The sequence below is a fragment of the Gallus gallus genome, chromosome 12 (genome assembly GCF_016699485.2).
Source record: "Gallus gallus isolate bGalGal1 chromosome 12, bGalGal1.mat.broiler.GRCg7b, whole genome shotgun sequence".
NCBI lineage: Eukaryota > Metazoa > Chordata > Aves > Galliformes > Phasianidae > Gallus > Gallus gallus.
In genome coordinates this window covers 5,256,832-5,269,682 of record NC_052543.1, presented here as the reverse complement: position 1 = coordinate 5,269,682, position 12,851 = coordinate 5,256,832, and the positions used below count along the sequence as shown (strand labels likewise).

The window sequence follows — 12,851 nt, the reverse complement described above, 5'->3', positions numbered from 1 at the left end:
GCATATTTCGAATATGTTTGAAGTCACCTACAGACAAACTTGGGGAGCAATGTCTCTCTACTGCCTTCAGGTGTACCACTGCCAGGGCAGGATATATCCAACACAAACGTTGACCACTGAGGAGGGACCAAGTGCTTAGCAATTGTTTGAAACCAAGAGAGGATGAGAACGAGAAGATGGCGGCATCCTAGCACCTGCCATTTTTGAAGCATTTTACCAACTTACCACTTACCAACGTGGGGTTTGGTCCATGAGGATGAAGAACTTGAAATACCGTGGGCCTCGGAAAACCATGCGGGGACAGTGGCTACTACTTACACAATACAGGTGAATAAACAGCATGGAGAACAGACAGTCCTCCGGCGTACGGCCTCCCCCAACCCGGCGCCACCGCCCCTCTGAGGTAACCCAACATGGCGCACAGCCAACATGGCGGACAGCGCCCCCCGCGGCCCGCCTGCAGAGCCTACACCGGCACGGCAGCGCCGCGGCTGGGCGTGGCGCGCGAGGGCAGCGCGGGCCCTCCGCTGAGGCCGCTCTCACAGCTGCGCCGCTGTGATCCACAGGCAGCAGCACCGACAGGTGTATGGCACCCAGCTCCAAAATGTGGGGCGTGCTACAAACTCGATCACTGCTTTCTTGACATTTAAGAGGTCCAAGATGTGACATAATAAGTTTTATTTTAAATCAAGGTGGTTTTTTTTTTTATATATGAAGAAATATCTTAAAATTGGCTTTAATTATCACACTCCTCAAATTCCTCAAAAATGCTCCCAAAAAAATATGAAACTGATTTCTCTCAACAAATCTGGTATTCATTCACCTCACACTTCACTGACTAGAAAGAACATTTTACCATGCTGGTTTTCACTTTACCCTTATGCATTACCTTTCAAGTAATGGAGACATTTCCTCTACAGAGTTCCACACTAACTCGTTTACCAAGGAGTCACTTGAAAGCCCCATTCCTAACAGACAACATTACCCATGACATTAGTGACTCTGGTGCAACGTTCTATGACACTTGGAAAGAAAATCTCACCTTCACCACTTCTTGAGTAAACAAGCTACAACATTCAAAGGAGAAGTCTGCCAGTGTAGCACCTTCACTTGTGCAACATGACATAACAAGCCTAGCTCGCTAGCATGCTGTGGCCAGCGCCTTACTATGCCAACATTTCTTTCAAGTTTTGCAGTAAATCCAATATAAAGGTCATCTCTGTTCATCATCTGTGGCAACAACTGCTTATATTTTGCTTTGTGCTGACAGAGAAATGACAACTGATGCTGAAATGCTCATGCATATCTGGGGTGGGGGGAGGAGAAAAATTGAACAGCGCATTCTCCATCAACTTCTGCATTTTTATTCCTTGCTTCACTGAAGGTCTGAAACAGTTTCCAGTAAGAAAGAATTCAGCAACGTGCTTCAATACTGAAACAACACAACTTCAGTTATCCTGACATCTTACAAAACCTTATCAACATTCTTTGCCATGCTTCATAAGTAGTTGGTGTATTACAGAAAAGAGATGAAGAAACAGACACATTCACTCACTGTAACGGTAAGAAAGGTAAGGATGGACTGCTGTAATAGTTTCCCAGTGAATAACAATAAAATACAGTATTTGGAACAGCATCCTTAAACTTAGAACCCTGCATCCAGCAAGGTATGTTGAAAGCTACTCACGAAACACGAGTGAATTAGTCAACAATCCTGACAGTAGTGGAAGTGACTGGAGTGGTATGCAAACAGAAAACACAACAAAAGCCTGTCTTAATGGTAGCAATGTTGTTCTCCTCATGACATGAAGAGTACTCAGATTTTGATTTCAGGATAATAAGCAGCGTAGAAGTTGGCCAGGAAGTCATTTCTCCTTACGCCACCAGCTGTGAATGTAAGGCAGCATTCCGCTACTTCTGCAGAAACTCCATAAAATGGAAGACTCTCAGATTTGTTGGTACAATTTCTTATTTGTGAAACAAAACAGATCCCACACCTCACCAGTCCTAAGGTGAATTTACATGATACTTCCCTGTAAGTTGACTTCATTTTTAAGCATTTAATTGACTTACGTTTTCCAAGCAATAAAGCACAGACACAGCTTATCTCACAAGTGTTGTCTCACTGTGTTATAACCAACACAGAAGACATTTTCAAATACATCTTTTGGGTTAAAACGGTTAGAAGTATTTTATAAAAATAAGGGTTTTTTTTAAAAGGAACAGTTATAAAAATCCATGAACCAAACACATAGACACAAGACAAAACATATTACACTCATGGACAGTCAGCTACCACAGTGGTACAAAGCTTCAAGTAAACTAGTAGGCACTTTCTGCCCAAATAGCAGTCACTCATTCAGTGAGAAGTCCAGCTGAAATGCCCAAAACAACTTCTAAAGCTTTCCAAAATTCCCCACAGAAGTGCAAATAAAAAGGCAACAACGAAACAGAACAGTCACTATTAGCTGCTTTCCCTTTATGACTGTTCAGTTAGCAGGAGTTCCAAAATTTGTGTTAACAACTCAGCCTTCATCAGCTTATATTGACATTTCTTTTAAGGCTTTACGTGTCAGAGCATAGCAGCAATGCAGGTCCAGATACATTGGAAAAATTGGAAAAGAGATAGAAAGAAAGGCTGCATGGTTACATCTGAGTGAGTACAGAGACAAAACATACTCAAATTCAACTCTTATGTGAAGCAACATATTTGAAAGAGTGCTTGTTATTTGCAGAATACCTACCGTGCTCTATATCAACTTGTAATTGTATGAACAACCCAGTTAAAGACATTCAAGTTATTGAAGATTTCAATAGATTTCAATAGACTTCAATAACTTGAAGGTAAATCTTTTAAGAAAGGAAAGAATGAATGGTCACATAGGAATTTAAGTACCAATAAAGCATAAGCAATTATGAAAAATTACTATTGGAATACCTAAAATAATGAATAAGATGCAAATAAAGGACAGCTAAAGCAAGAAATTACAGTTTGAAATACTTTAAAAGTATTATTTATAGTTATATAATCTTAAATTAAGTATTTTAAACAGATTTTTAATTTAACAGTAAGCATATTAAGCACATTAATCTACTTTCATGTTCATATAATATTACATAAATTAAAAAGTAAAAAAAAAAAATTAAAAGCAGTTTGTGGCGTGATTTTAAAGCACAGTTTAGGGGAAGAAAAGCATAACACTGAACAGTCCTGAAGAAATCATGTCATCTCAATTAGGAGTAAAGTTCTCCAACTGGAAGATCAGGTCTACAGCAGCATTAACATCTGGTACCACATGGTCTGGTTCTACTAAACCAGGATCAAACCTAAAATCTCTGTGGCCATGGAATACCATTTCAGTTCTGCTCTCCTTGGTATCCAAGGATACCTCTGTGTGAGGGTTATAAACCCCAGTACAAACAAGAACAGACCTACAGTGGGTAGCAGCAGAGGATGCCAGTTCATTCTCCCAGCTGTTGTCTATTTCATCATCCTGAGAGAGAGCTTCAGACCGTCTGCCTCCAGCAACTTTGGCCTGAATCCATGTTTTTGAGCCTTTTCTGGAATTCTTCTCTTCAAGATAGCGATTGTAAAGGTTAGCACCATAGACATCTGTCATGAGATTATCTCTGGAAATACAATTAGTACTTTAGCAGCACAATTTTAGTTCTCCAATTTCAAGTGTATTAGAAGACATCAAGGTTTTAACTATGTATTCTGCATTTTCCATAACTTCACAACAGAGCTTTATCTCATTCTATTAAAATGATTCTACAATGTCACTGCGTGCATAGTAGTATATGACCAAGTTCAATTACACCTCAAATCAACTCTAGCTCTATATTCCTTAAAGCGTCATGTACTACTCAAAGCTTGTGGGTGTTATACCAGTAAGTTTAAGAAAACAAAACCACCCTTTCACAAACTCTTTGTTAAAGGCTTAAAGAGCATTTTAAATAAACTAAAAAGAGACATAAAACCTCCCTTTCATACTTACACAGAAATGGTACATAGAAATATCTAAGAATTAAGTTGAAGGTTAGAAACAGCACGGCATGAAAACATCATAAGTACACAGTGCTGATCATTTTTGGTTGTCCCAACAGTGACATAATGGGTCCAACCACACAACAAAGAGTTGTGTATTTTTATTTTTCAGTATTTATCTTGAAAGTAATTACTTGATGTATTCATTAGACTTATTATTTCTTACCCAACAGCATAAAGAGTTCGAATGGGTTGCTTCCATTGCCTTTCTGCTGCTTGAGCCCTGATAAGGTAATCTGCATACTGATAGGTCAATTCACTAGGCTTGCCCATTAAGGCCTCGTATTTCAGATCTTTGCCAGTAATCTTCTTGTAAATGTTTTCCAAACAAACCATGAATGTCCCATGGCCAAACCTAAAAAGATGGAAAGATATGTGACAAATCAAATTGTATCAAGTATACAGGAAAAAAAAAACAAGTTCTTTTTTATTTCATTATCTTTTATGGGTCAATTCCTGTTACTATGAGATTTCCCTCCATTTGCATGCAGCATTCCCACAGCATTTTCAATAATAATTAAGTGCTGATTAGCTAACCTATAAAGATGATAATGAAGAAAACATAATTGGAACTTATTGGTTTTAAAAACGTAGCAACAATTTGCAATATCATTGCATGCATTTACACAGATCTGATCATTTACAAAAGGGATACCCTTTGAAATAATGCCTAAGCTGTGATCTGCTCTTTGCAGTGACTGAACAGAAGCAGCTGAATTAATAAAGAGGAGAAATGGAAAGTCAGAAACCAGCAGAAGGAAAATTAATCTGTCTTTAAAAACAAGAGTATACCAAAATCCAGTATATAATATTAAAACAGAAAACTCATGGGTTTCTCTCAAGAGATGCAAAAAATCATGGAACAAATTAATTCTGCAGCAAGCTTTTGGTAACTCAATTTATTTACCCAAGCAAGGTGCTAATAGAAAGTGATGTGGCTCGTCAACCAAGGCAGTACAATAGTAACTTAGAAGATGTAATTTCACGACCAAAGAAGCAGTTTTATGTCATTAGTGAAATCAGCATATGGAATTAGGCATGAACTAGTATATATCACTTCATTCACCCTCTCTACCCTGTTTGTTGCTTTAAGAACTCTGAATAAGTCAGCATAAAGTTATTTCCAGTAAATACTAACAACAGTTTAAAACCACACAGTCAGGGAGCTACCTTCCAACAGGCAAGGTAACAAACTCAAAGGAAAAAAGCCAACTTTATTTCAGTTTTACTGCTGGATCTTTCCTGAATAACACTACTGAAAATACGTCTCTTAGTTACTACACATATTATATATATGTATGCATGTATGTGTGTATGTATGTATGTATACACACACTCTCATTACCTTACTCTAGCTGAACTAGTATACATACATAGTTGGCTAGTGTGTTAGATATGGTCTTCATCACCAAGTAAGAATATCTGGCAAGATCACCTACCTGAGACCAAGCCCATTATCAAGTCACAATAATAACAATTTCTATTTCAGTGTATGTTCAGGTTTTACACTGAGGGGAAGGGCAGGGGAAATAAACATGTTAAAGAACTTCCTTCTGTTAAAGTCAACATAAAGTAAAAACACTCTCAGATCACGCCACGCTGTCCTATGTGTTCTGTTCATTTTTTCTTACGTTCCTTTACACTATATTGTGTTCAGCTCAAGAACTCATTGCTTTTAACTGGTGTGACAATTCACCCTGCCAGAAACTGTAGGTTGGAAAATAAAAAAAAAAAGTATTAAATGAAACATTACATTTGTTTTTGGTTTTTTTTTTTTCCCCTTTGGACAAACTCTAAGCCTTCAAGCAAAAGTATCTCTCTTTTGTGAGTGAGGAAACAAATGTTTACATCATAAAAGCAGTCTCATCTCCAGCAACCGATTTCCTGGATACAGTGACACAGGTAGTAATAAGGCAGTGTTTGCTGACAGTGCACTGCTTTTGAAATGTTGTATTTGAACCTGAGACCTACCACAGAGCCATATAAACATTCTGTATGGAAATACTGACCATTAATTGTATTGAAGAAGTGAGGAAAAACCTAAGATGCCACATGACATGCCCGCATGGTGCTATAGTTACACTTACCTTGGAGATTGTGCTTCAGCTACCCACATGAGATCCATATTACAAGCAAGTACAGGTATGTGAGGGTAATTTTCATGGTGATACGGATTTCCAGGATAGCCACTTGTCAGCAAAACATCTATTATCAGCTGAAGGTTGGTTTCCCATCTGACAGGCTCCCCAAACAAAACAACAGCTATAAAACCAAGAAATACGTAGCAGAGTTAACAGAGCACCATACCTCTGATACAAACTTGGTTTAACGAGGCTGAACATTAACTTCATTTAAAGGTGACAAAATGAAATAGCTGCATTAACATAATGTTTTAATGTTTCCTGCTCACTCATAAGATAATATCAGAAGTAACAAAGCTCCCAGTGCAAAATCTGTAAGTTTAAGTAATTCTTTGATTCTTTGCAATGGCCAAATTGTTTCACAGCACAAAATGTTAACTTTATTTATACTTCTAAGTCCTCTGTACCTCTGAACACTGTACGTTCACGTACACTATTGAAATAATCCATCAGTAATGTCAATTTGTTCATGTTAAAACAGAATCTGGATGCTGTTTCTAGACAAGTTTCTGGTCTCCAAAAATCAAGGCACTTTTTTTTTAAATCCTTGGCTAGTTTTTATTGTAACCATTTTTTCAGACAAGGTGAGGATGAATATGGTATGCTGAAATAAGAGACTTCTCACACTACAGCTCTGAGGTGGCCCTCCTGAATACTGTAAAATCAAGACCAGTTATTTCTGAACATGTCGATTCATTCTTAATATCTAAAAGGAATTCAAAAACAGCCTGCTGAAGGAAGATGAAGGAGGAAGACAGACCTCCCCTTCCTTCAGAAACTTTAAAAACACATGGCTGAAAACTGTACACATAAAACAATTTTACCACACCTTATACATTCTGTGTTAATAACAGATGTCACCAGTGAGGGAGTTTTAGAATTGCCTCAGTCAACTTCCCAGTATCACCAGCATTCTGAAAATAAATTCTAATGATAATGAAAAGCACAATAAAGATATTCCATCTATTAAGGGATAGTCGCAAATTAAGTAAACATAACTGACCCTCAATCTTGGGAAGCTCCACAGCAGAGGGGTACTGAAATAAGAAAAAAAGTGAAAGTTTTCTACAAGATTAAACATCTACTACTGTTTCTAAGAGAATAAATTCAAGTGTAGCTCCCACAGTTGCCTTTCGCAACACTGAAGGGAAATGCACTATTTTGGTGCAGCTACTGCTCCAGCAACCACGGCCAGTTTACTTTGAAACGTGCATTTCAAGTTCTAAACTGAAATCTAGCAGCAAATGGACAGCAGGCAAGTTCTAAACTGAAATCTAGCAGCAAATGGACAGCAGGCAAGTTATTGCTTTCTACATTCAGAAGCTTCAGACAATCTATTCAACTACCTCTGGCAAGACTCAGAGCTCCAGCTGCTTGATTCACTTCTGTCTGGAAGCACGGATGTTTATTTTTCTATAGCAGTAACACAGCCCTCAAGCCACTGAGTCTGCTTGATTTCACCCGACCTGGGAGCCAAGAGCCAATTTTAATGCAGAGAATACTGACAGAACCCACTAACAACCACAAGAAATGGAAACGTGGCAGGAGCGGGTAGGGCGTGATGGCACACACTGCACGGCTCCTCCCTTACAGGACATCCAGGTGCTGGAACTGCTCCTGCTGCCACCTGTCCTTTTTTGAAATACATATTTGGAAATATGTACCTTTAACATTGCTAAGAAAACATATATTGTTAATCATCGTATATTTGCTGAACAGTTTTTACTTTGTGATCTACGAGCCATGACGACAAGATGATGAATAGTCTTTTGAATTTCTGAATGTGCATGGTTGAGAAGTAAGGCAAAAGGTAATATAATTAAGTAATGAATTGTATGAGCCACAACAAAGACCTTTTTGACTACACACAGGGGAAGAAACCCTTTATTTACTGACCCTGTATAAGTACAATATACACATATGTATTTGTCGCATATGCATTCAATTCTTTCTGAAATTCTGCAAGGCTCTGTTTAAAACATGCTGCTTATGTAAACTAGCAGTAGGTACTGTTAATATTTAAATGTAATTAAGTAACTGTATAAACAATAAAGGCAGCCTTTTGGAGAAAACTTTATCTGTAAATCATTAATTTACAATCAAAGCAACTTCATGGCCTATAGAACCATTTCCACAACGCTCCTCTACTGGAAGAAAAAGCTTACTTCGTCTTCCACATATCCGAGGAAGCCAATTAGCTTTCCAGAAGAGATTTTGAATTAGGTATCTGTAATAATGGCACAACAGGAAGTTGCAAAATGCAAATACTTGTTAAGGAATTACCACTAACAGAAGAAAAACTCTGCACAGTTGTCCTTGAAAAATGTTGCAATAAAACAAATAGAGAAGCAGGAAATAAAAGCAGTCACAATGCAACATAAGACAACATCACCAGCTCTATAGTTCAAATATTGACCCTCCAGTGCTGAATGCCATCTAAAGATCAAATAAAAACATTTAAAACAGACTCACCAGAATGCCAGGCGCTCTGTCATGGTCAACGACATCTAGCAAAGGGTACTTCTCCCGCAGCATCTCAATGGTGACAGGCTGGCTGAACCCAAGGCTGGGAGAACAGTTAAGGATGCAGAATTGCTTATATCAAAATATTTTTTAAAATCTGTAATTCAGTTTTGTCAATTAATGTTAACATGTGCTGCTTACCATCTGGTAAAACAAACTATTTAGGAATGAAAGCAACATATTCAAGACTTTTTCTTGCATGAGATAAACAATCATTGCTTCATTTACAAGCTGAGTCCTATACATCTGAAGTCTTGGGACAAAAATGGAGTAGAGAGCTGGGTCAAAACACGAGATGAAAAGGAAGAAGGCACTCAATGCCTGCAATACTCCCAGGATGATCTTTACATAAACACAAAAAGTCAACAGCTTAAGTAATTATTACAGGAAAGAAAGCTCAGTCTATTGCAAAACAGTGGACTGACCAATAAGGTTTAACTATGCCTTGCAGGTAGTTAAGGCAAATTTAGAAATATGTTTAAAAAAGAAAGGAGCAGAAAGTGAGAAAATTCCCAGGTCTGCATAGTGGCACTCTTAAATATACACACATCCCATTAATTTTAACCCACTTAAGACATAACCAAACTAAATCTGCTCATCCCGAAGTAGGAGGGATGCTACTAACAATAAGAATTTCTCAGTGAGTATGGAAATAATAGGTATTTAAATATATTGATTATACAAGCAAAGCCACTGGGTTTTGTTTCAGAATTAACATTACGGGTCATTTGTAGTTTTGTCTGGAAATAAGATTACCCCCTGTAAAAATGCACTCTAACAAACTGGCTTCTTATTTGTTGCACTCAATCTTATCACCCACTTCTCTCTTAACAAGCCTAACGAACAGTGGCAGGTAACCTGAGCAGGCTGACATGAAGATGATAACAGGAGATGAAAGAACAGACCAACAAATTCAGGCTCTGAAATATCATTTCTAAGACAAGGCTAACTGCATGATTTACTGCAGAGTACCGGAGGATGCCATGCTCTCATCCTCAAGAGAACACAAACCCTTCTGCCAAAGGCTCACTACATACATGTAAGTCACAGAAATAATAGTCATTTCTCCTTCCTCATTAAAGACACGTAATAGTAAGGTGAAAAAGCGTAGAATAAATTGAAGCAAAAATCAATAAACCAATCATTGTCAAAACATAAATTTGACATTAAGAACTACCACAGCTAATCAGTGAACTCTCAATACTGAATTTACAGTGTTGAAATATTTGGCCTCCTGAACTCAATTAAGGAAAATACTTCAATGGAAAGTTTCTTTTGTTGTTTTAAAGATACTCCTGAGCAATATCAAGAAGTGGTCCTTGTCCAGATACGAGAACACATTTTGGATGATAACGTTTGAACATCCGCAGGGGGCTGTGGGACATCATCACTTGGTCTTGGGAAACCTGTTTGGAATTTAAAAACAAAAAGGAGTATATTGCTTTTCAGAGAAGTCATTTATACAGAGATTTAATTAACAGGTATGCAAACTCTATGAATTACAAAACAATCATACATATCTACATAAAACCCTGCCATATCATTTCTTCCTAAAATCACAGCTCAAGTACTGATAACGTCCCAGAAAAAAAAAAGACATAACTACACTACTAAAACACAACCCTTCCAGCTTCCACAGTTCCTCTATTCAGCACAAACAAGGTTCTCTAAGTTCATTTAGAAAACAGATGGGGACAGAACCCTCAGAGCTGCTCTAGCGTTAACTATGGTACCAGAACAAAAACTCACTGAGCAGCACGTAATGGAAGATCGCGCATTAGACACATTCACCACAAGTAACTAACTAAATACACAGGATTTAGGCTACTCACTGGAACTCCCAGTACATGGGACAACTGATCTGCTTTTTTCTGGCGAAGGCAATCCCCTGCATTGGTGACAAACACTACAGGCACCAAGAACTGGCCCTGAGAGTTCACCAGCTTCTGAAAGGCTGTTTTTGCAGCAGGTATTGGAGTCTTTCCTCGTACCAGCACACCGTCAATGTCGAAAAGAAACCCAAAGGATGGCAGTACGTTCAGCTGCAAGGAGTTGAAAAGCAAGAGTACATTAATTGTCCATACACGCACATACGTGATAAAAATAAAAAATAAAAACCTGAAGCTCAGTTAAAATACACACTTCCACGGGGAAGGAGTGGATCTTTTATTTTGCACTTCTTAACGTGTCCTACAGGCACGTGCTACAACACCACAGCTCGCTTTTCCTCATCCACACGGCCCATGGGTTCTGCCCAGTCTGCGTGGCTTCAGAGACCGGAACAAACTGAGGTAAGGCGGTACGATGTGGGACAAGGTGCATACTGCTGAGCCACTGAGTCTGCTTGATTTCACCCGACCTGGGAGCCAAGAGCCAATTTTAATGCAGAGAATACTGACAGAACCCACTAACAACCACAAGAAATGGAAACGTGGCAGGAGCGGGTAGGGCGTGATGGCACACACTGCACGGCTCCTCCCTTACAGGACATCCAGGTGCTGGAACTGCTCCTGCTGCCACCTGTCCTTTTTCTGTTCCCCGGCACTACTACGGCTATCTGTTCCTGGCCCTCACGCAGTGCTTCAGCAGTTCCTGGCTCTGTACACGGCAGACGAATGCCTGCTGTTAAAGCTGGCACCTCCTTAATGCTGTTACTAAGATTTTTAACTCTCTGCCTTTGAATGAGTGAAGAATTGGGTTCATCGGGCCAGAAGGATCATAACCAGCTGGGTGAGGTAGGGCTGTTACAGCATCAGAAGGAACGAAGCTTCACTCTTCAACCAGCCCTGAAACGGAGCCCAGGGCTTCAGGTTTACGATCTCTGTCGGCATGTGATCAACGAGGACTGAGAGAATAAGGGCCAGGGCTAAGCGTGACAGGGACAACAGGGGCGGCACTGCGGGCAATGGAGCCGGGACAGCCTTTGCTACTGCAGCCCTCCGATGGGACAGGCGGACAGAACCGAGCCGCCAAGCAACAAAGGCTCCCTGCCTTCTGGAGCGGCACTCTGCTCCCCATCAATCATTCATGATGCATTTCCCACAGCCGGGCACAGCGCTGAGGTGGACGACGCCGCCGCCCGAGGCACGCGGCCCTCTCCTCGTGAGCACTTCCCCATGTGCGACACAGCGCACACCTGGAACACCCACGAGTTCCCTTACAGAGCCCAATCTAACGGAGTCAGCGCCCTAAAAGCACCACGGCATCCCTGAATTGCCGCTGTTTGCCGCTCAGCGTTACTCGGAAGAGCTCCCGCGGACGCCCCCTCCTTCCTCCCCTCCGTAACCGCGGCCCTTTGCTTTAGGGCAGAACAAACGCCCGCCCCGCGTGCCGTGCAGCAGCGCCGGCACCGCCCGCAGCGCCCTCCGCACAGCGAACGGCGCCCAGCAGCAGCGCGCGGACCCCGCCCCGAGGCCGCCGTTCCCCGCGTTCCGCAGCCGCCGTCCGCGGCCGTTTCGGTTTCGTTCCGGCGCGCCCCGCCCCGCGCAGCCCCCGCCGAGCCCTCGCCTACCTTCCCGCCGCTCCCCACGGCCGCCGCCGGGCCGCCGCGCCGCCCTCCGAACGCCGACAGCCGGGGAGGCCGCCCCGCCGCGCCGCTCCCGAGCAGCCCGCAGAGCGGCAGCGCCCGGCGCATGGCGGAACTACCGGAGCGGCCGCGCCGCCGCCGCCGCCTCGGCTTCAAACCCCGGCCCCGCCCCGGAGGCCGCCCCGCGGAAGGCCCCGCCCCGCCGGGACACCGCCCGCACGGCGCCGGGAGAACCGCAGCCGCCGCCACGGAAAGCAGCGGCGCGGCGCGGCACCTCCACCGGGGAGCGGCGCATCTCCGCCATACGCGCGTTCCGGCACTTCGGAAGGGAGAAACGGACCTCCGGAGCCCACACGGCCCATACACGGCGGGTGGGGGCCGCTTCCAAGCAGCACCACTGAGCGGCTGGCAGCAATGAGACAAAGCCAGCGCATTTCTGAAACACGACAGCACGCGCAGAACGCTGCAGAACAGAACAACTCAAGCACCACAGGTCATTCCTTCACGGTCCAGCCGAGATCCTGCACAACGCAGATCTCCAAAACAGAAAAGCACATGCAAGCACATGTACGGTGATCGCCATCACCCAGGCGCAGTCAAAGCTGAGCTGTGG

General features: G+C 42.0%; 2 protein-coding genes across 6 annotated transcripts in view; both read right to left on the bottom strand.

Moving 5' to 3' along the window:
• The window catches only part of KIAA1257 (uncharacterized protein KIAA1257 homolog), a 141,874-nt gene extending 141,436 nt beyond the window's left edge, over positions 1-438 (bottom strand). For all 5 annotated transcript variants that reach the window (XM_040646663.2, XM_040646661.2, XM_040646662.2 and 2 more), the window contains exon 1: positions 233-438. The gene's annotated coding sequence lies outside the window, so the exon portion shown is untranslated. The remainder of the gene's footprint in view (positions 1-232) is intronic.
• A 910-nt stretch (positions 439-1,348) lies between these two features.
• CECR5L (cat eye syndrome chromosome region, candidate 5-like) lies at positions 1,349-12,355 on the bottom strand. The gene is made up of 8 exons (XM_414312.8): positions 12,224-12,355; positions 10,545-10,754; positions 10,006-10,118; positions 8,662-8,755; positions 7,193-7,226; positions 6,136-6,310; positions 4,215-4,403; positions 1,349-3,630 (listed from the first exon to the last, which is right to left on the bottom strand). Exons 1-8 carry the CDS (start codon positions 12,344-12,346, stop codon positions 3,231-3,233), a joined length of 1,338 nt encoding a protein of 445 aa, XP_414312.3. The 5' UTR covers positions 12,347-12,355; the 3' UTR covers positions 1,349-3,230.
• Positions 12,356-12,851: the final 496 nt, after the last annotated feature.

Coding starts and splice junctions, on each gene's coding strand:
- CECR5L (XM_414312.8), bottom strand. CDS start 12,346: ATGCGCCGGGCGCTGCCGCTCTGCGGGCTGCTCGGGAGCGGCGCGGCG. Junction 7,227..8,661: donor ACAGAGCGCCTGGCATTCTG/GTGAGTCTGTTT, acceptor TTCTTATTTCAG/TACCCCTCTGCTGTGGAGCT. Junction 6,311..7,192: donor GGAGCTTCCCAAGATTGAGG/GTCAGTTATGTT, acceptor TTGGTTTTATAG/CTGTTGTTTTGTTTGGGGAG.